Source organism: Branchiostoma belcheri, unplaced genomic scaffold, assembly GCF_001625305.1.
Source record: "Branchiostoma belcheri isolate BF01 breed outbred unplaced genomic scaffold, Haploidv18h27 scaffold67, whole genome shotgun sequence".
Classification (NCBI taxonomy): domain Eukaryota; kingdom Metazoa; phylum Chordata; class Leptocardii; order Amphioxiformes; family Branchiostomatidae; genus Branchiostoma; species Branchiostoma belcheri.
The window spans coordinates 310646-332673 of NW_017804320.1; the positions used below are offsets into that span (position 1 = coordinate 310646).

General features: G+C 40.6%; 2 protein-coding genes across 2 annotated transcripts; one reads left to right on the forward strand and one right to left on the reverse strand.

The window, feature by feature from the left end:
• Positions 1-89: 89 nt before the first annotated feature.
• Positions 90-21659, reverse strand: LOC109483867. The gene is made up of 8 exons (XM_019787010.1): positions 20594-21659; positions 18416-19867; positions 17158-17344; positions 14869-14955; positions 5610-5749; positions 3830-3977; positions 1825-2513; positions 90-618 (listed from the first exon to the last, which is right to left on the reverse strand). The coding sequence occupies exons 1-8, from the start codon at positions 21460-21462 to the stop codon at positions 396-398; spliced, it is 3795 nt and encodes a 1264-aa protein (XP_019642569.1). The 5' UTR covers positions 21463-21659; the 3' UTR covers positions 90-395.
• On the forward strand, positions 7307-11222 carry LOC109483912. Its single transcript, XM_019787052.1, has 5 exons — positions 7307-7415; positions 7643-7718; positions 8503-8760; positions 8985-9464; positions 9634-11222. Exons 2-5 carry the CDS (start codon positions 7706-7708, stop codon positions 11007-11009), a joined length of 2127 nt encoding a protein of 708 aa, XP_019642611.1. The 5' UTR covers positions 7307-7415; positions 7643-7705; the 3' UTR covers positions 11010-11222.
• Positions 21660-22028: the final 369 nt, after the last annotated feature.

Consider the following 22028-nt stretch of genomic DNA (forward strand, 5'->3'; position numbering starts at 1 on the left):
TTTTAACAATTGACTGCCATAGTATGCTCATCACCCAGGTTACTACAATGTACATTCATGCTGAAGTTATTGAATTAATGCATAAAAAATTATATAGGAAATGCATGGGTAGGGTTTGCATACTGATATCATCTTACAAAAACACCTTACACAAGGAGAATTTTGCAAAACTGATAATGTATAATTATTCATAGTGTTAAATAATCCTTAATTTTCTGAACTTTAAATTTCGGTTACCCTTGAAATGCCATTTGGCATTTGTGAGGTATAATTGGTTCTAGCACCTACTGTACTTTTACAACACTGCAAACATGTAAATTTCAACGGATTGGATCCATTTAAAACATTAGAAGAACGGATTTGATCCATTTACAACATTAAGGAGAAGACCAGTTTCAAACCCCCATGGCTTGGTTATCCCCCTGTCCACCATACATCATGTCCTGTACAGCTTTCCTCGGACCTTCCTCCATTTCCTGGGACAGCAGCTGGAAGGTGTCCCAGGCCAGCTGCTGTTGCTGTGGTCGTTGGTACATCATGAGTTCCCCGTACAGGTACACTCCCATGGCCTGGTCCTCACACAGGAATTGCTGTACGTCGCTGTACCCGGGGCGGTAGCTGTAGAGACAACAATATAACTAGAGAAGTAAGATTTGCAAAGCATATGCATAATGTTTACCTTCGGACATGGTCTGCTCTGTTCTTACTCACATTCACATACATGTACTACTAGTATATGGTGACAGGAGCAGAGCAGACCATGAAATTGCAGCATTATGTAACCCAACACCAGTCACCTAGGTGACAGACATCAACAAATCATGTCATTGGTCAGGTCAGAGGTCACTGGAGAAGAAGAAGAGGAGGAAACAGCAAAAACAAATTGAATATGTTTTCCTTCGGTAAACATAACAAGTCTAAAGATCAAAGATCCATAAATAATTCCATCAAGTAACTGGTTGATGAATGATTAAATAGCGAGGTTCTTTATTCACAACATGTTGTATGTATAATACAATCCTTTACATTTAGAACTTGCTGTATATTTCACCATAATGATTGTAACAATATCTATGCACATGTATGATAACATAACACACGTGACTCAGTGAGTAGTGGATTATAGGTACCGTTGCAGATGGTCTGTGATGTACATCAGGGCATTACAACCATCCCTCAACAGAGACGGGGGGCGCCACAGACTTTCTGCAAACCTATGATCCACTGCTCACGGAGTCACGTGTGTTATCTGTGTGACATCACGGAAGCGGTGGATTGTTCATTCCTTGACAATGACTGGAGTTGTACAGTCGAAAATTTGGGTGAGTCCAATTTATTGTGTTGGAAATTACAGTTTAAACTTGCTTCATAATATCTATGCACATGTATGTCACAATTACTTTCCATTTGGGACCGTATAATTAGCAGTAACACCTATAGCTAGTTAGCTACATGTAGCTTCAGTGCACAGTGAACCAGTAACACCTAGCTTCAGTGCAGTGAACCAGTAACACCTAGCTTCAATGCACAGTGAACCAGTAACACCTAGCTTCAGTGCACAGTGAACCAGTCATAATTGCCCTGATGAAGATGTAATCCAAATGTTGGCTCTTTCTAGACACTCAAGTGGTTGTGAATAAAAACTTGGCTATTCAAGAAATCAAAGATGTCACACCTCCTTTGTGTAGGGGTTCAATTTTATACCTTCTATTTGTAATACCGGCAGCCAAGTTTTACAAATGTATAATGAGCTCTCCATTGTTGCAACAAGTGTGGAAAAATATTTGAATGACAACAGTTAAACATGATCAATCAAGAATTTACCCATGTTTGATGACCAGCTCACACCATCGATGCCTGACGTCTGCGTTGCACCTGGACAGCCTGTAATGTTCCTCCAACTGCTGCAGGGTTACACCTGCCATGGACTTCATCTCAAGCAGCTCTTCCAGGAGGAGTACAAGCTGATCTTGTAAGAGCTCTCTCCCTGGTTCCTTAGCTCTTGAATCATGTGCACGTACTCCCCCTTCATGTATGAGTGAAGTTGTAGGGAGGTCAGATCTAAGAGGTACATCTGATTGGTTGTCATGTAACTGTCCAGAACTCTCCAACTCATTTGCATTTGGTACATCATTTCCCATTGCCTGACGTTTACATGGAGGGGAAGAAAAATTAGGTTGCGTCAACTCCTCAGTTACATCATAACGCCTTTTCCCTGCATTTTTCCCATTCTTGTTTTCTTCTCTTAGACTGTCACCAACTACATTTACTGTCTGGATCTGTCTTTGTCTTTTCTTTCTTCTCAAAGAAGTTGGGTTTCCACTTGTTCTTGCCATCTTTCTAGCTGTTCTTTCATTCTGTTTGTTCTGCCTGTCAACATTCTTACAATGCCTCAAGGTCACCCTAACCTGTTTGACCAGTCTGTTGTTAGCATTGACAGGGTTCTTCTGTAGTTGTTTGGGAAGTCCTGGACAGTCCAGCCAGTCTTGGTAGATTCCCTCCACGGTAAGACCCTGAATGAATGAATGAATATTGAATGAATGAATAAATGAATGAATGAATGAATGAATGAATGAATGAATGAATGAATGAATTTCAGGTATTTCACCCATAGAAAACAACGGTACAATTTAATATAGAAACACGAATTATACATACAGCATCTTATATACATTTTTAAAAAAGGAATTTCTGTACTGACAATCTGACATCAGAAGACATTGTATTATGCTGTTGTCGGTTTTGTTTAGCCTATCACCAAAGGAGTAGCATAATTTTCTGCGTCTGGCATCAAATGTGTCAGTAGTTTGGTGAACAAACATTATGATAGTACTTGCACTACAACATCTTGGAAACTTAAGAAGTATCCGAAAACAATTATTATATTCGATGTTTGAATTACTTTCAATTGCTAACAATTCCTTATGTATGTATGTATTATTTCATATCAATTTCATTTCATCTCAATTTATGTATACTATTGTTTTATTATTGTTATTATATCATTGCCCATGTTTGAATTATTTTGATAACAATTCCTTATGCATGTATGTATGTATTATTTCAATTCAACTATGATATAATGTTTAGTTTTAGTTAGTATAGAGGAGGAGGCCTAAGCATAAGCTAAATAAGCTTTTTCCCTCCTCCTACACCTGTTTTATATATTATTAGTGTATTATGTATAATTTTTATTGCTGTTGTGCAAATAAACAAACAAACAAACAAACAAACAAACAATATGCCACCCGACATTTGGCAAGCACACTCAAATTAACACGGTTCCATAGCTGGATGCCAAACAGTTGGGAGCAGTAAGTCCTAAATAAAGTCTTCTTCATAGCAAAAGAACAGTCACTGTGCAAAGTGCAACATTTTGTCCAAAATTAATCTGTCGGGTGTTTGTGGTAAAATTTCCTATTTAAACAGCCTACAGTTTAATTCCGAACAATTATAATTGTCCATATAAGAAGCCATATAGACAATTATGCATAACTGAAGAACTATTATGCATAACCCTTGAGCATTATGCATAATTATGCATAACCCCTCAAAGTATTTTTATGCATAATTATGTATAATTGGACGAACCCCCAGGGGGTTGCGAATGGCTGCTTACATATTTCTTACATCATTTTTACCTATGGTTTGCGATATTAGCCCATCTGGGTTTAAGGTTGCTGAGATATGGGAGGTTGTCCGGAATTAAACTGGAAGTCCGGAATTAAACTGGAGGCTGTTTTTATACAATTGGTATAGCATACAGACGTCTTATTTCAGCTCGAACACACTCATTGTCACTTAACTTAGAATTTAAACAGATGCCAACCTGAGAGGTAAGACTTGGGAAAGTCTTGAAGACAAGTTTGAAGAAGTCCTGTGAGAAGATGAGGTTCATGCCATGTCTGGGGAACTCCTGAACAAAACTCTTCAGTAGAGAGTGGAATTTGTCAGCCCCAACTTTCCTGGCAAAATACCTGTATCAAATACATAAAAATTAATAAAGAAATGCTTTGTCATGCAACATTTTTAAAGTTTTAACAAATGTATGATAAATAAAAAAATAAAATAAATCTACATATTTCATGGCGGTATGAGGTCTCCGAATACTTGTTAATGTTAACTTTGTTTTCCTTGTTGTCTTTTACATAAGAACCTTCTTCATAATTTATTCTGTGCTTTACCCAATTTCTGTTCTTGTCCATGTTCCTTTTATCCTGTCACTGAATAGTACGTTTTGAATATTACAGTGAATATTTCTGGTACAGGATGATATAGAAACAAGCACTAAGTCTTGTATTCACAGAAACCTGAGGTGAGACAGTAAATTGTTCAAGCTGCAGTTTCACAAGTGATAAATAGAGGGCACTGTTGAAAATTGGCAAATTCTGTTAAGTATTGTCTTTTCTTGTGTATCAAAATGACTGGTGAAAGCTAAAATAAAAGACGAGTTCGTAGGACACAAACCTCCGTGAAATTCTAACAATTCTAAATTTATCTGTATCTTCTATCCAATTTTAACATAATTTTTCCCTGAAACGGGGATTAGACTGACTGACTTGTATTTCCCCCCTCTAACTGAGGTGGGGGAAATACAACGTGTAAAGTGCACAACATCTGGGTGCATGTCCGGACATGTTTATTGCTGGAATAACTGCCCTTAATTTGCTAACAAAACAGCCTCATAGGCATGAAGCACAGCAGCAGCTCCTAGTCCTACATTATGACTGTGGATGACACTACTTTAAGCACAGGGGTGTCAAACTATTATGCTACAAAACAATTACTACATACTACAAAAACACTCCAAATTGGCACATTTCTTTGGGACCCCAATTGCTGACCACACACCAATTTTTTTTAAATCCATTAAAAGGGTCGCAAATTGTACAATCATGTAAGTGCAAACACACAAATACAACACAAAACAGTACCCCAATGGGAAGTGAACCTTCACAAAGCTAACAAGAAATGCTTAAAAAAAAAACCCTGGCTGGGAGCCAAGATAGGAATAGCTACTAGTAATTGGTCACCTTGGCTAACTAATTAGCCCTGATGCAAATGCAAATTTCTTGTCTCCCAAGGACAGAACACTTCAGGTCGCAGAACACAGTAATTATCTGCGACCCCCGGAGTCTATTACGTCGGGTACAAAAAATAGTACGGACAAAATCTTGTAGCGTTTGTATACATTTTAAAATGAAAGGCAGCGAGGCATGAACTTTACCGTATGGTAGTATAATGAGTTGACTTTTCAATCGTATGAGTAGGATTCTGAAGTTTGCTCGTTGAGTATATAAATGTGCCTGTCTTACACGACTGCCTTCCAGGGTGAGTCGGCTGCAGTTCCGTTGACTTGGGTAGAGGGCCAAATAAAAGAGGGCGTCATAGTGTTAAAAAACGGTAACTTTTTTTTTTGTTTTCAGTCATTTTGCAGGTTATACCCTAATTTTCAACATATTAGTTGTTCCTCTAGTGCACCCTACTATAATTTTTACTGCGTCCAAGTGAGTCACCTTGGGGGCCTTAAATATAGAAATCCCCATAGGGCGAAAACTGTGTTCTGCCACCTTAACCACACAAAAGTAGTTGTCCTGAGTGGTGGTTACCTGAGGAGGAAGTAGCCCTTGAGGTAGTGTACTTGTGTGAAGAGTTTGTCTGTGTTGAGTGCATTGGTGACGTACACAGTACCATCGCCCTGGTGGAAGCCCTGTCCTGATGCACTGGGCCTTAAGGTTTGCAGTTCCTCCTGTTGTACACATGTACAGGGTTAAAGTCTATCATGAAAGTTTATCTGTGTTGGTAGTAATCATTATAAAACGTTGAACTTTACATGTATTCCAACGCACAGTTTACAGAGAGATAAAATTTTCAGCGACCACTGTCACCTTCATCAGGATAATTAATGACCAATCACTTCACAACGTGATCTCGCGAGAGTTACGGTTTACAAACATGTGACCTTATTCACACGAGACTTTACTGATATGTGACGTAAGCTATTGATCAAAAGTGCCGGGAGTTTACATCGTCCACCATCTCTATTAAGTGAAGGCTGAAGTGCTCTGATATATATGCCATTGGCCTCCTTGATGCCTCTTAAAACTTGATCTCTCTGTAAACTTTGTGTTGGAATGAAGTTCAAAGATTTACTAGGGGTTTTTCAGGCCAGCAAAACAAACATTGTTCTGGATATCAGGAAATCTGTCTGATACTGACATTTGTTGCCATTTTCATCATCAATTCATTCTTGAAGTGTTTGAAATAGCCCAAAACTAAGCTACAAATATGTGAAAAGTCCCTTTAGGTTTTGATAAAACCAATAAATAGCTAGAATTATTCTGCAAAACAAAACAAAACAAAACAAAACAAAACAAAACAAAACAAAACAAAACAAAACAAAACAAAACAAAACAAAACAAGCCACCGTTTTCCTTCTACAACATTGCATTTGTATCTCAGTTATCTACATGTATAGTATGCTATTGGGAAAGGGTTAATTGACCAGAAAAAAATGACTGAGAGAAGACAGTTACTGTATAATTTACTGAAATCAATTTGGGTGCGTTTAAACACTTGAAACACAACACCATAAACATTGATCTACTTGGTCACCAGAGCCTTGGAATTGAGCAAGCTGCATATTTCAGATGTTCACCTGTACATGACTGTACAGCCCATGCACAGTGTGTGTGAGAAGGTTTGTTTGTTGTACACTGTCAGCAGGTTGTTATCATCCGAAGGTTAAACGAAATAAAGGTTTTGTGGTGTTGAAGATGAGATTTTAGCAAGCATTTCTCATTATGGCTTTTCACAAACACAGTATAACTATTAGGTATAAGAAATACTAGTGAGACTGCAGACTGCACTCCCAAAAATGTCTCAAATATGACTGTCTATTTACATGTAGTTTATCTCTAAAAAAAATCATTCATTAGGGCTCAAAATACCACAAGTAATACATCATACATGTATAGTGTACATGTATGTACTTACACCAACTTACAACACAATCATGTAGGCTTTTTCTAACACCTTTGAGGCAAAATAACTCTGATTAAACACAAATATCACAGTCACAGTAAGACCACACCATTGCCAGAGCCAGTCACCTGTGACGTTTGACCCTACATGACCTTGAGGTTCTGGCTTACAGGTGCATTCCTACAGGTGTCACGGATCCTGCAGGTATTCAGTAAGGGGGTCTATGATTGGTGCAGAATTTGTATCCTGAAAATACTGCAGCCAGAATAACCAACAAGAGTCACTCACTGACAGTAAACAATTGTTCATGACTAAAGTAACCAATGAGAAAGGCTGTAACAAGTGTCACTGTTCAAATATACTTTCTGAAGCCAGAGACGCCGCCATGATTCAAGGTGGAGTCAAGGAAACAGTTCTTGTCTTGAGGAAAGGTAAGCTCAGGCCAGGCAGTTATTTTACCAGATTAATAATGTATGTTAGAAAACTGAAACGTAAAAATCTTCAGCACAAAGTTGTCAAGATTGCCTTTTGTTCTGTAACTTTCAGAATCAACATGTTAGTTTCACTTTTAGGTACTTGTAATCATTACTGTGCTGTACAATGTTTGGTCACTCCCAACTCTGTACAGCTTTTCGCCAATGTGTTTGTTGTTTTTCAGAGTAATTTGATGTAATCTTTAAACCCGAATGGTGAGACACCCAGTGGGAAATGTGTTTGCAACATGTCAAAACAAGGTGAGTTCATACAATAACTGTATCTCAAAACCATGAGTTTAACAGTGAATTTATGTGAATGCCAGGTGAATTTATTTATTAATATACTGTACATAGTGCCCTAGGCTGCTGGTTAGGCAAGATTTTCACTGTCGGTGATCAGAAACTTGCAACCTTGACATGCCTTGTGCTATCATTACATTTTCAATTATCAATAGTAATACTAAGAATTCATTAATTATTGGACTTCACATTTTATATGATACTCAATAATCAGCATTTAGTGTGCCAATTACAATGACAGGGCAATTGTTGATGCAGGCAGGGTTCTTCTTTAATTGCTTTATTTAAGGCCACACCAATTTAATTTCTTGGTTAACGGATTTTTCTAGAAAAATAATGGAGCGGGCGGGTGAAAAAATATAAATAAAAACAGGCCTAGGCATCCTATTATGGCCCAAAATTGTACGATAGGAGCCATGAAGTCAACACTCCAGGCTGGTTCAAAATTTAAACAATGAATTTTGAACTTTTAATCATTATGATACCATTGCATTGAAAGATGGAATAACTGTAACAAGTAGGATGAGAAGGACTGTTTTCAACTGTTCAGGGCAAAATATGAGCATTTTGCAGTTGATTCTGAATTTTTACATTTATTTGCAAATCAGAAAAAAATGAAGCGGGCGAATCCGTTAACCAAGAAATTAAATTGGTGTGGCCTAATAATATTTTGTGTTGAATTGTTGTATTGTGAACAAGTCAGCTTGTGTTTACCCTTATCTGTCATTCTTTTACTTTGCAGGTGTTGGGAGGTATTTTGTCTTCATTAAGAACAATGTGAGCTCAGACTGGAAGGACCTGGCTTGGTGTCTGGGGTTTGCGACACCAGACATAGACAACATTGACGGCAAACGGCGAGATGACAAGTCTCGCTGTATGGAACTACTGCAGGAATGGCACAAACGGAGAGGAAACACGGCCACCATACATGTGCTGATGGAGGCACTAAAAGATGCACAGCTACAACTTGTTGTGGACAGTCTGAAGGACAAATATCCTGGTAAGAGCCTTTTCAAAATCACTTATGACAGAAAAAAAGGCAATATCTACAACGTACTCCATATGTTTCCCTTCCATTTTTTCATCTGACAGCTATATATGGCTATGTGGTCTGACTTAAGTTTGTCAATTGTAAAAAAATTGTGCATATTTACCTTGTTCATCAGATACTTTGTGATATCATTGAAAGTCTGAATTTGTACGATTTTGTACCTTTCTCAACAGAGCTAAATGAAAAGCAAAAATCACAGATGAGCAGCTTTGCACTGCTTCCAGACCTTCCTGTACATCTAAACTTGGGCGTGGTGCAGCAAGAAACTGCTGCAAGAGCGCACACTGGAGACATCGATGCCCTGGTCTCAAAGCGGCTTTTGGAACTAGAGAGAACACTATTCACCGAAGACGTGCTAAAAGACCGCAGACGTTACAAGAGAGCACAACAATCTTTCCTGTCACACAAGGCTTTTTTGTTGAAAGAAGCTGTGAAGGGATCGTTCATCCTCCTCCTGACGTTCCTGCGCCAGACTGATGTGGACAGGTTCTACCACAACCACTACAGGGTGGGGGAGGGTTCCCTGTCTCAACAACTCTCACACATCCTCATCTCAGACGACCTACAGGACAAGGTCAAGGGCGCCCAGCTGATCGTGAGGCTCCAGGTGAAGCATGAAGACTATGTGCGAGTACGAGACAGACTGGGACAAGGTGAGAACCACATGTATAACTTGTAGTTTCACAAGACCTTACAACTTGTAGTTTGAAATTCACTTTTGTCTTGCTGTTTGGCAGATAGATAACTTTCACAAATTCTAGCAAATCAAATAATGCAAATCTTAATATGGTCTCAAACATCATTAATATTCCTATTAAACAGGACTGGACCGTACCACTTCTGCTGACAACCTGCTGGCCCTGCCACCCCTCAGCAGACATGTGGACCATTCTAGCCTGAGGGGCCTAGACCTGGCTGTGATTGGTCGAGAGGACCAGCCCTGTACAGACGGGACTGATGACATCACCACACCATACAGACAAGTACAGTCAGCCGTAAGAACAACTAGAGAGAAATCCAAACAAGAGATGAAAGGTCAGCGTGAGATGATGCAAGGGCAGGTGGCAGAGGATGTAAAAATGCTGAAGGAGCAAAATGAGAAAGCTGAGAGAATCCTCCTGGAACAGAAGGAAGAAATGAAGGAGAAAATACAGCAGCTTCAGGAGACCAACAAGAGCTTGGAGGCCATAATATATGAGCTGCTGACTGCCAAGCAACCAGAGGGTGGAACTCAGCAACAGTATCCAATGCAAACCATGTTAGACCAACATTCCATGGATAACCCCACAGCAACAATTACAGAACAAGTCAGACAGTCAGTGGTTCAGCCTAAAAGGAAAGATACAAATGTCAGACCAATCAGGGTGGGACGACCATGGGTGAGGAAAGTCAGGTTTGGGGGAAGTGGATCAGGCAGGGGGGAATTTTTCTGTCCTTGGGGAGTAGCTGTCTCACAAGACAATGAGGTTTATGTTGCTGATTGGGATAACACCAGAATCCAGGTGTTCACAATGGATGGTGTTTACATCAGAGAGTTCATAACAACTCTGCCAGGGGAAACTGGGGAAATGTCATTACTACCAGAAGATGTTGCTGTAGATAGAAATGACAACCTGTGGGTGGTGAGTGGTGAACATGTAGTGCAGTATTCCAGGGAAGGTACCTGTTTGGTCATAATAGATCTGCCATATGTTGGATACCTCCGTGGCATAACTGTATCTATGGCAACAGAACAGGTGATTGTTACAGAGTATGATGGGGAGAATGGCCAACTTCAAGTGTTTAACCAAGATGGTTCTGAAGTCGGGACATGGGGTTCAGGTCAAAGCTCACCAGAGCCTTGGTGGCCACAATCTGTCACTGTAGATGGGGAGGGGAACATTCTGGTCACTGATGTCAACAATCACTGTGTCCATGTCTGGGATGGAGAGGGGAACTTCAAGTTCAATTTTGGGAGTGAGGAATCTGATGAAAGTCAGTTTAAATATCCTAGAGGCATTTGTGTTGATGGGAAGGGAAACATCATTGTGGCTGACAGTGGAAATGGTTGTGTGAAAGTGTTTGACAGTCAGGGCAGATTTCTGTGTCACATTGGTAGTGGTATGAAGCATACCTGGGCTGTTGCTGTGTCACCAGGTGGAGATGTGGTGGTGACTGATTGCGAAGATGACACTGTATCAGTCTGGACACAGGGTTAGTGCTGTATCATATACAAGGAACAGATTATTCACAACTTGAGTTGCCAAGCAAAATCTTTGGTGTTCATTGGATTATTTACAAGCAGTGTCCATTTTTCAATAAAGAATATCGGTAAAGGAATTTTGCTGCTCATTCAGACACAGAAACTCAACACATGAAATTAACACAGTGTGTGTGAAGCTTTGCTTGTTGTACAAGTCGATCATTACTATTGGGAGGTTACAAAATAAAGATTTCAAATAAATTTTTCCTTGTATGACTAATTCTTGAATATACCCCAAAGTATCTTTGTTGATAAAAATCTAAAAGAAACAAAGAACAAAACTTCATTTTCTTCAAGTTTCTTGTATGATGACAACCGGTCATGATTGACTTTTTCCAGATATATAATAAGTGATGAGAACACACTGAGTCACTTTAAGAACAAAGGACTGCATGTACCAAGTCTGTAACGGAACACAAGAGAACATTAATTTTGTACATCCCCAAAACTGTCTCCAAGTTTAGCCTGTCAGTGAGTGTCTGCCTTTTAGCTTTTGTTCGCTACCCACGGTCCGCTACTGGCCAGACTACCAAAAATGCTTTTTCTTGAAAATACCCCTGGCAAGAAAATATTTCTCAACATAAGAAAATAAGAAAAATAAGAAAAAACATTTTTGGTAGTGCAAAAAGTGGTGGATTGTGGAGAGTAGACGAAAGCTTAAATGTCTGACACTCAGGCTACTCCAAGATCATTCTAAACTACTAACTTAAAGTATAATTAATTTCTTCCAGTCTAAAACATTCAGGTTGTTCACAAACCACTCAAATTCTACTGCTGTGACAGCTATTCATGCAGCTAGTGGGGCTTTTGAGTCTAAATACCTATCTCACGACCACAGTTAGTCACAACAGCATTGACAGAGCCAGTCATCTGTTAAGTTTGACCCTACATGACCTTATTAGGGGAGTGTACTACTTTCTTACAGGAACAGTTAAAAAAAATTATTTCAACCAGGACAAAACTCCAGTCTGAGACCTTGTTGACAGGATAATTCATGAAAGATCTGTAGCCAGAAAGACCAAGAAGTGTCTGTAAAACCAGAGTAAACAATTAGAACTGGCCGTGACAAAGCAATTGTAGTACTTAGTAAACACAAATGCCTCGGCCCCTAAGGCATCGCCAACAATTAGACCTGGTCCTGACAAAACAGTTTTTTTTGTGTTACAGCAACAGAGGGCATCAACAGTAAGGTTACTCAGTTGCTCAATCTGTCGAGAACCTGTCACTTTGACCTCCAAAGGAGTTGCAGGACTTCCTGACAACCATGATCTGGCCAACCTGTGCGAGGAGTTCTCCAAGAAAACTCAGGTGGGAGGACAGAAGAACAGGTGTGGGTTTCACCCTACAAAAGAAGTAGATCTGTTCTGCCAGCAGTGTGAAGTACTTAATATTTGTAGTGAGTGTATCGGGGATGGCCACTCCGAGCATAACATCACGGGTTAAACAAGTAGCATCAAAGATAAAAGCTAACATCAGGGCACAGCTCAAGAAGGGACAACAGAGGATGGAAACCTCAACTTTCCTCAAAAACATTCAAGATGTTGGCTCATCCATTACGTATTCCAGGAAATTATGTTAAAACGGACTGGGGACATGAGGCATCCCTGTCTGACACCTACACAAACTTCAAACCATTTTGTGATCTGATTGTTAACAGTTATTGCACATTGGGTGTTCTTGTACATCTCTTCCACTTTGTTGACTATCTTCGCGTCCACACCTATTGCTCTCATCATCTTCCACAACGCTTTTCTCCAGACTGTGTCAAACGCGGATTTAAAGTTGATGAAGTGGAAGTGCAGGTTAACCTGTCTTTCTCTTGCCTTTTCTATGATTTGTCTTACCACAAATATGGCGTCTAACGTTCCCCTGCCACTTCTGAAACCAAACTGTGATTCTTTAAAGTGGGCTTCTGTTTTGGCTTGCATCCTGTGTAACAGGATTCTAAGGAAAACCTTTCCAGAAATAGATAGAAGAGCAATGGCACGGTAATTTGCTGGATCCATCTTACTGCCTTTTTTGTGCACTGGCATCACTAGCATTTTGGACCATTCTAGTGGTGGTTGCTCCTCGTTCCAAACCTTAGAGAATATCAGGTGCAACATGTCAATCATTTTCTCCCCACCTGCTTTTAGAACTTCCGCTGTTATTGCGTCATCTCCAGGAGCTTTTCTGTTTTTCATCTTTTTTATAGAGTTGATCACTTCCTCGCGGGAGATGGGAGGGCCTTGTTCTACCTCAGCTGGAGGGTTAGGAATATCATCTAAGGCCTCCTCTTGGTGCGGGAATTCCTTGTTAAGATGGTCTTTGAAATGTTCTTCCCATATACGCAACACTTCATTTGGGTTGGTGTGCTTTATGCCATTTTTGTCAATCATTACACTTATATATATAGAGAGAGGTTTTCTTGGTTTGTTCTCTAGCTCTCTATTTTTTTGAAAAGGCTATGAGTATTGTTGTTAACGTGGTCCCTTTCCATAGTTGCAACTTTGTCTTTCATTAACTTATACTTATGTTTCTTGACTTCGTTCTTCACCCGTTTGTTGTGCCAATGGTATGGGCTTTTAGCTTCTAGATCATTTGGACTACTCAACATTCTCAGCCTTGCATTCCGTCTGTCTTCACAGGCTTGTTCTACATCTGTGGGTAAGCCTTCTAGTTTTGCATGTTTCTTGAAGCCTACCACCTCTTTTGTGGCTTTGTTCGTGGCTGTTTGAAATTTTGAGTATAGCTCATTGATGTCTAGATCACCCATCTGCAGCATCCTCCCATGGCAGGGGCAGCGGCTCCGAATTCCTTCTCCACCCCTTACCCCCGCCGAATAACATGGCATCTTCTACTCTACGACCCCAGGAATATTAATATTCATGAGCTTGCCTTATTTGGCATGACCCCATTTCTGACTTGGGCGGCGAAGGGACGTCACCCTCCCCGCCGGCGACTCCGCCGCCGCCCGGTGACGAGCCCGTTAACGCGTTGGGGAGGCCGTGCGGGGCAAAGTCACCGAGTTAACACCTTCCCCGTGCTCGGCGGGATCCGCACGCAGCCTCCAGCACACGCTAGCGCCCCGCCGACGCCCGCAGCGGCCTGCATCGCAAAAGTTCTCTTCCCGAGACGACGCCATGTTTGTTTTTATTTGTCACTGAATAGCCGACATGATTGGTTCCGATAGCTAGCGCATCTCATAAATATTAATGTAAAGTGCGTTGAAGGTTTTCTCTGTGATACGTGATTGGCTGAGAGCGTGTCCCTGGAATCGGGTCGCAGAGTAGAAGATGCCATGTTATTCGGCAGGGGTAAGGGGTGGAGAAGGAATTCGGAGCCGCTGCCCCTGCCATGGGAGGATGATCTGCAGAAGAGGTTCTAAATCATTACCAATCCTGGTGGAGAAAGTATCAGCTACTTCAGGGTCTTTCAGCTTCTCAACATCATAGCGTTTAGGCATTGATTTAGGCTTCCTTTCTATTGGGGTATCCATTTTTAAGGTGGCCATGACTAGAGAGTGATCTGAACCAATGTCAGCTGAATGGTATGACCGACTGTTTTTCAGTGTACGCTTGAGTTCTTGATCCACAATAATAAAGTCAATTTGATTTCTTGTGGTACTGTTTGGAGAAATCCATGTAGCCCGTCTCAGAGGTCTATGTTAAACTTTGAAAAGGGTGTTAGATACAGCCATATCATTAACAGCGCAGAAGTTTCCAGCCTCTGGGGTTTGTGTGACTGAGCCCAAATTTTCCAATAATATTTGACATTGAACTATTATGGTCGGTACCAACTACTGCACCAACAGTAATATAATGTAATACATGTACCTCTGTGTTCTCCAGTTCAGCAGCCAGTAACCGGTATCTGATGGCAGCACGAAGGCCGGAGTACTCCTCATGATCCTTCTCTGTCCACTACACAGACAGGGATAGTTTCACAATAATGTTATCTACCTAAAGTAAGTTAGGCCACACCAGTTTAATTTGTTGTTTCTTGGATTTTTTCAGAAAGACTATGGAGATACAGGGCGAAATAAAAAAAAAAAACAAGCCAAGGCACCCCATGATAGCTGGAAATGTTACAATATGAGCCATGAAGTGAACATACCTGGCTGGTTTATAATTAAAACAATAGATTTGAACTTTTAATGAAACAAAATTGCACTGTTACATGAAAAACTTTAACAACTAGGAAGAACAGGACTTTCTTCAACCGTTGGGGCCAAAATATGTCTTTCATTGACCATTTTGCAGTTGATTTAGAACCAAAAAATTCTTTTTATTTTTGCAAATCAGAAAAAAATGGACAGGGCGAATCTGAGAAACAACAAATTAAATTAAGTGTGGCCTTAGAGGTAAGAAAAATATTTAAAAATCAGTAAAGGTACTCTCCAGTCATTTACTGTGATTTCCCTGATTGTGTCTGTCCTTGGTGCTGAAACACCTTCAGATGGTTGACATGTTACATTTTGTCAATATATAATAGTATACCTCCAACAACTTACAAACTACTAGAGATTTCTTTTATTTTATTCTTTGATGTCCAGATCCAAAGCCAGTCCTATGTAAGTCAATCCCAAAGTGTTAAAATCGAGAAATTGAGATAAGCCTGACACCAATTTGATTTGTTGCTTCTCAGATTTTTTCTGAAAAAATATGAAGCGACAGGGAAAAAAAAAACAGGCCAAGGCACCCCATGATAGCCGGAAATGTTACAATATGAGCCATCAAGTGAACATACCTGGCTGGTTTATAATTAAAACAATAGATTTTGAACTTTTAATGAACAAAATTGCATTTTTATTGGACAACTGTAAGAACTAGGAAGAAAAGGACTTTCTTCAACCGTTGGGGCCAAATTCTGTCTTTCATTAAGCATTTTGCAGTTGACTTCGAACCCCCCAATTTTTTTTTTTGCAAATCAGAAAAAAATGGACAGGGCAAATCCGAAAAAGAACAAAATTTTAAATTGGAGATGTAGCGTAAAAATCCTTTCACATAATCCTTTCTTTTTTCTAGACTTGAATTTTTAAGATTTAACTGAAGTCCTCAATAGAGACATTTAAGAACAATGCTATATATACCCAAAAAAACAAATATCACAAATTCAGCAACAGCAAGTTAAAAAAGCAGGCTACTTTTGTAGCGTGCTGTTTATTTCTTTATGTTTTATCTGACCCTTACCTCTTCCCTCATGACCTCAAACGAAAGTCAGCCTAATTTTTTTGTAGACATGCCAAAAAACTGGTGTATTCTAATGCCCATATTGCCACAAAATTAAGTTTAGTATGATCTAATTAGGTTGAGGTAGGATGAAATGGCAGAAGATTTGAATCTCAAAGGATTTCTCCAGACCTAACTTTGTTAGAGAGGATCAATTGGAAGATTAATCTAAAAGTACTACAATGTTTCTGGTCCCTTAGGCCACATCAATTTAATCTGTTGTTTCTCAGATTTTTTTCAGAAAAAAATGAAGCGACAGGGTGAAATAAAAAAAAGCAAAAAAACAGGCCAAGGCACCCCATGGTAGCCGGAAATGTTAAGATATGCCTAGTAAAGATCACGGATATGGATGAGATATGACATAAAATGGGGATACTCGTAATGAGACCGTGCGAGTAGGAGAGTCTTCGGTAGCAGGTAGGACGATAGAAAGTACGTCATTTTCTCTAATTCCAACAAAAATGCAATTATGGCATGTGCTTTATGCTAGATAAATAATTCAAAACAATAGTTGACCAGTTTGTCGATAGAACTTGTTGGAAATATTACATAGAGGAAGGGGGAAGGGTGGTCATGGGTCATATCCGTGACCTTTACTAGGCAGTATGGGAAGTTTGAAATTGGTGAATAGATTTTGAACTTTTAATGAAACAAAGTTGCATTGATACATTTAAAAACTTAAACAAGCAGGCAGGAAGAAAAGGACTTGGGGCCAAAATATGTCTTCCATTGAGCATTTTGCAGTTGATTTAGAACCTAAATTTTTTTTTTTTTGCAGATCAGAAAAAAATGGACAGGGTGAACCCGAGAAACAACAAATTAAATTGGTGTGGCCTTAGCTGCAAGTTATAAGCTTCTCATGAATAATAAATATCAAATCAAACAAATACTTACCCCCATAGCCTTGGCATGGATACAGTCCTCCAGGTATGTTGCGAAACCCTCGCTGATCCATTCTTCTGTCCAGTCACGGGAGCCAATCAGGAGGCCGAACCAGGAGTGAGCGATCTCGTGCGCCAGACGCAGGCACATGCTGCCGTCACCCGCGAGCAGCGACTGGGACACCAGCATCAGGTGGGGACTACAAAAACACAAAAATTTGATTCTTTCTAAATACTACATCATTATGTTTACCGAAGGAAAACATATTGTTTTTGCTCAGTTTCTTCTTCCTCTTCTCCAAACAGTGACCTATGACCTGACCAATAACATGATTTGTTGACATCTGTCACCATGGTGACTGGTGTTGGGTTACATAATGTTGCAATTTCATGGTCTGCTCTGCTCCTGTCACCATATACTCGTAGTACATGTATGTGAATGTGTTTGAGTAAGAATTAACAGAGCAAACCATATGCGAAGGTAAACATTATGCAATGTGCCTTGCAAATGTTACCTCTCTAGTTGATTAATTTGATTGCCTTTGGTCTGACAACAAGAAAAGAGAATTTGCCAATTTTCAACAGCGCCCTCTGTTTATCACTTGTGAAACTGCAGCTTGAACAATTTACTGTCTCACCTAAGATTTCTGTGAATACAAGTCAGTACAAACAAGTGCTTGTTTCTATATCATACTGTATCAGAAATATTCACTGTAATATTCAAAACGTACTATTCAGTCAGGATAAAAGGAAAATGGACAAGAACAGGAATACAGTAAAGCACAGAAGAAATTATGAAGAAGGCTCTTATGTACCTATACACCAAAAATGATGAAACTACGTTGTTCCTTTATTGACTTATCTTCTTTAAAAGCTTTTACCAGGAACTAACCTGCAGTTCCAGAAAAAGCTGCTAGGGGAACAAAACTTACACTACTTATTCCTGACAGGAAAAGCTATCTGTCACCAAAAATCCAAGACCATAAGTTCTGCTGTAGTACCAAGGTTAGCCACCAGGAGGCCAATATCTGACCTTGACCTTTGTCTTCCTAAGACCTACCAAGTTATGCTGACTACAAATGTGTGGAAACACAAACACACAGACACACACACACACATTCGTTCTGAAGTTATGCTGACTACAAATGTGTGGAAACACAAACACACAGAAAGACACACACACACACACACACACACACACACACAGAGACAGACATGCCAAAAACAATACCTCCATTTTTCATGGAGGTAGCAACTGTATAAGGACTCACCTGGCCAACCCTAGGCTGGCAAAGCATCTTGGGACCACGAGCACATCTAGCCTGGGTAGAGGGTGAGGTCCCAGGACGTCATAGGCAGCGGCCAGATACTTCTCTATCAACGGGAGAAACTCCCTCCCTGCCTGCTGTACATGTATGGACGGGGCAAACACTCGGTGGGGAATGACTCTCACAGGGTCACATTTACAACGTGACCTCTGATGGTGACTGTGTTTCTCTTGCTGACAGACTTGTTCTGGGATTTGACTTACGTGGTCCATACCACTATGATCAACATGTTGTTCTACTGGTTCAACAGTCACTTGGACAGAAGGCAACGTACATGTAGGTGGGTTGATACTTTCTTCATGCTGTGAAGTGTTGTCTGCATCAAACTGCTTTGGTGGGGCAACCTCACAATAATTCTCACCCTGGTTAGGTTGAGGGTAATCTACCATTTCCTGTGCATTTCCTGAATGAACAGAAGGTTGCAGACCATGATTATGCTTCTGTGTTGTGCTCCCTTCTGAGGAAGCCTGGAGCCAGTAGCCCACAGCGAGGGCCAGAGTAGAACATGGCATCGGCATGGTGACGTAGAAATAGTGGTGGTCTCTGGCAGCTACTTCTGAACAAGCACCTGTGTCAGCCGGTTGCTTAGCAACATCAAATTGCTTAGCAACAGATGCCACGCCTTCATGCATTTGCTCATGATCACTGAATGATGTCAATTCATTTGCAAGTGGCAGATCCATGGAAGCAAACTGTACTTCCTGAGCTGAGTTTGTTTGCTTGGTAACTAGTGTTCCTTCATTTGGTTGCTTAGTGACAGCATCTGGTTGCTTAGCGACAGCATCTGGTTGCGTAGTGACAGCATCTGGTTGCTTAGCAACAGCATCTGGTTGCTTAGCGACAGAAACTGGTTGCTTAGCAACAGCATCTGGTTGCTTAGTGACAGCATCTGGTTGCCTAGCGACAGCATCTGGTTGCTTAGCAACAGCATCTGGTTGCCAAGTGGCATCTTCAGGTTGCCATAGCGACCCAGGCCCTGTTTGCTTGGCAATTAGTGTTCCTTCATCTGGTTGCTTAGCAACAGCATCTGGTTGCTTAGCGACAGCATCTGGTTGCTTAGCGACAGCATCTGGTTGCCAAGCGGCATCTTCAGGTTGCCATAGCGCCCCAGGCTCTGTTTGCTTGGCAACTAGTATTCCTTCATCTGGTTGCTTAGCAACAGCATCTAGTTGCCATGGCGCCCCAGGCTCCTCCCCACTCATAAGTGTTCCTTCGTCTGGTTGCTTAGCAATAGCATCTGGTTGGCATGGTGCCCCAGGCTCCTCCCCACTCATGAGGACCGTGGTGCCGTGTGGAGAGTGGATGACGGCCTGCCATGTTGCCATGGTGAGGAAGTCATGACAGGGGAACAGGGAGCGGTTGTTGATACAGGAACCTTGGGTAAAAACACACGGCCTGGCAAAAAAAAAGAAATAGTGCTTAAAGACCAAATGACAAAAAAAAATCTGTAAAATAGTATTACAAATATTGGAAGTGTACAACAAACTTCATATGACTATATTATACATGTCATGTACATACAATATAATCACTTGAAGTTTGTTCCAATCATGATTGAGCTTGTATGGCTTTCTACATGTAGAAGTGACTTTTTGGAAATTCTCTGGCAAGCTTCCCAATCGCCCACTTCGGGCATCTCTTTTTGCATCTCTACATTTTATTTTTGCATTTCTGCGCTTTTTCCTGAGCTGACATCACTGGGTGACATCAGCTTAGGAAAAAATACAGATATATATAATATTATGCAAAAATAAAATGTAGAGATGCAAATCGCCTGCCCCCAGCCAGTACTGGCTTGTGCTGACTTTTCCAAGGCAGGGCATTAGAATTTCGAATGTAACAGGAGAACCATGCATATTTATTGTAAATGTGTCTGTTAGCCAGCTAATACTAGTTATGTCAATTACAATCAGCTATATAATAAGTCATATTTTGGTGTCATGAGCACTTTAACCATAAATGAAAACTTCAAAATAAAAACAAAATTCATGCGCTTGCGGATGTCATCCATATAATCAAATCAACATGGCCTTAAAACGTCATGTAGGTCCTTGTATAAACAAATGGTTGTGAATAAAGAACTCTCTTTACAAAAGAAGCCTATTAGTAATTATAACCTACTTCCCATCCTGGTCTGTGACCCATGTAAGGGACCCTCCCCCCGGGGTGGTTCTGTACTTGATGCGCACCACCCTGGGGAAGCTCTCCCTGCCCCTCACCCCCTCCCTCCAGACACGCACACACCAGGGCTCCACTCTGTGATGCAGGGGTCTTCCTGACGGACTGTTGTGGGCTCTCATCAAAGCAGCAAACACCTCTTTAGCCTCTTTCTTGTTGGCTGTAGGATCAAGTTCAGGAACACAGTATCCCCTTCTGGAGTCCTCTTCAAATAAAGGATCAAGTTCAGGAACACAGTATCCCCTTCTGGAGTCCTCTTCAAATAAAGGAGCAAGTTCAGGAACACAGTATCCCCTTCTGGAGTCCTCTTCAAATAAAGGATCAAATTCAGGAACACAGTATCCCCTTTTGGAGTCCTCTTCAAATGCTTCAAAATTAGATTCCTCATCCCTTGACACTTCTTTCAAATCGCTGCCCAATTCAAATTGTAAAACGGATTTCTTGGATTCTGAATAGTCATGATCATTGCGGAACTCCTCTTCAACATTTGTGTTTTTTCCAGGTGTAGCAGTCAGTGTAACTGTCCTGCAATTTTGGGCACCACTCTTATTGTTGTAGCAGTAGCTGTGATCAACGTGCATTTCTGCCCACCCTATACTTTCGCATTCTACGTTTGCTTTGCTATCTTGCACAGAATTTTGTTTCGAGTCTGCCTTAAGCCTTGAGAAGATTTCAAAAGTGTCATGTCTTCCACTATCTTCTCGTGATGACAAGACATCACCCTTGTGTCTAGCCCTTGAACATGTTTTGCCTGAAATATTTTCTAGCCTCCCAGCTTTCTTTGTCATCATATCTTGAGTAAGGTGAGCCATGTGGACCTCTTCAACATGAAGAATGTCAATATCACAGCAGTCAAGAATTAACTCAAAATTCCCATGAGTTTCGCTATTTGATGGACAGCTGTCTTCATCTGCTCTAAATCTGGAATCATTAAGTAGTGTAACATCACTTCCATTCTTGTCTCTTTCACCATCACCAGTAGCATAGCTACATGTTTCAAAATTTGTTCCTTGTTGGTCAGATGAACTAGTACCAACTTCTTCTGTCCATGCATCAGATTTGGTGGCTGAATTTTCCTCGCTTTGAGTGTTGGTTTTTGGGCTTGGTTTGGCAGAGAAAGTGCTGCTACCATCAGATGTGGCACTTTCACAACCACTTAGTCTAGAACCATCTTTGTTTCTTTGTTTGTTGCTACTCAGTTTTTCATCTTTGTACATGTGTGCATCAGATTTGGTGACTGAATTTTTCTCGCTAGTGTTGGTTTCTGGTTTTGGTCTGGCAGAGAAAGTGCTGCTACCATCACATGCAAGTGTTTCACAACCACTAGAACCATCTTTGTTTCTCACACCATCGCTATTTAGCTGTTCATGTGTGTGTG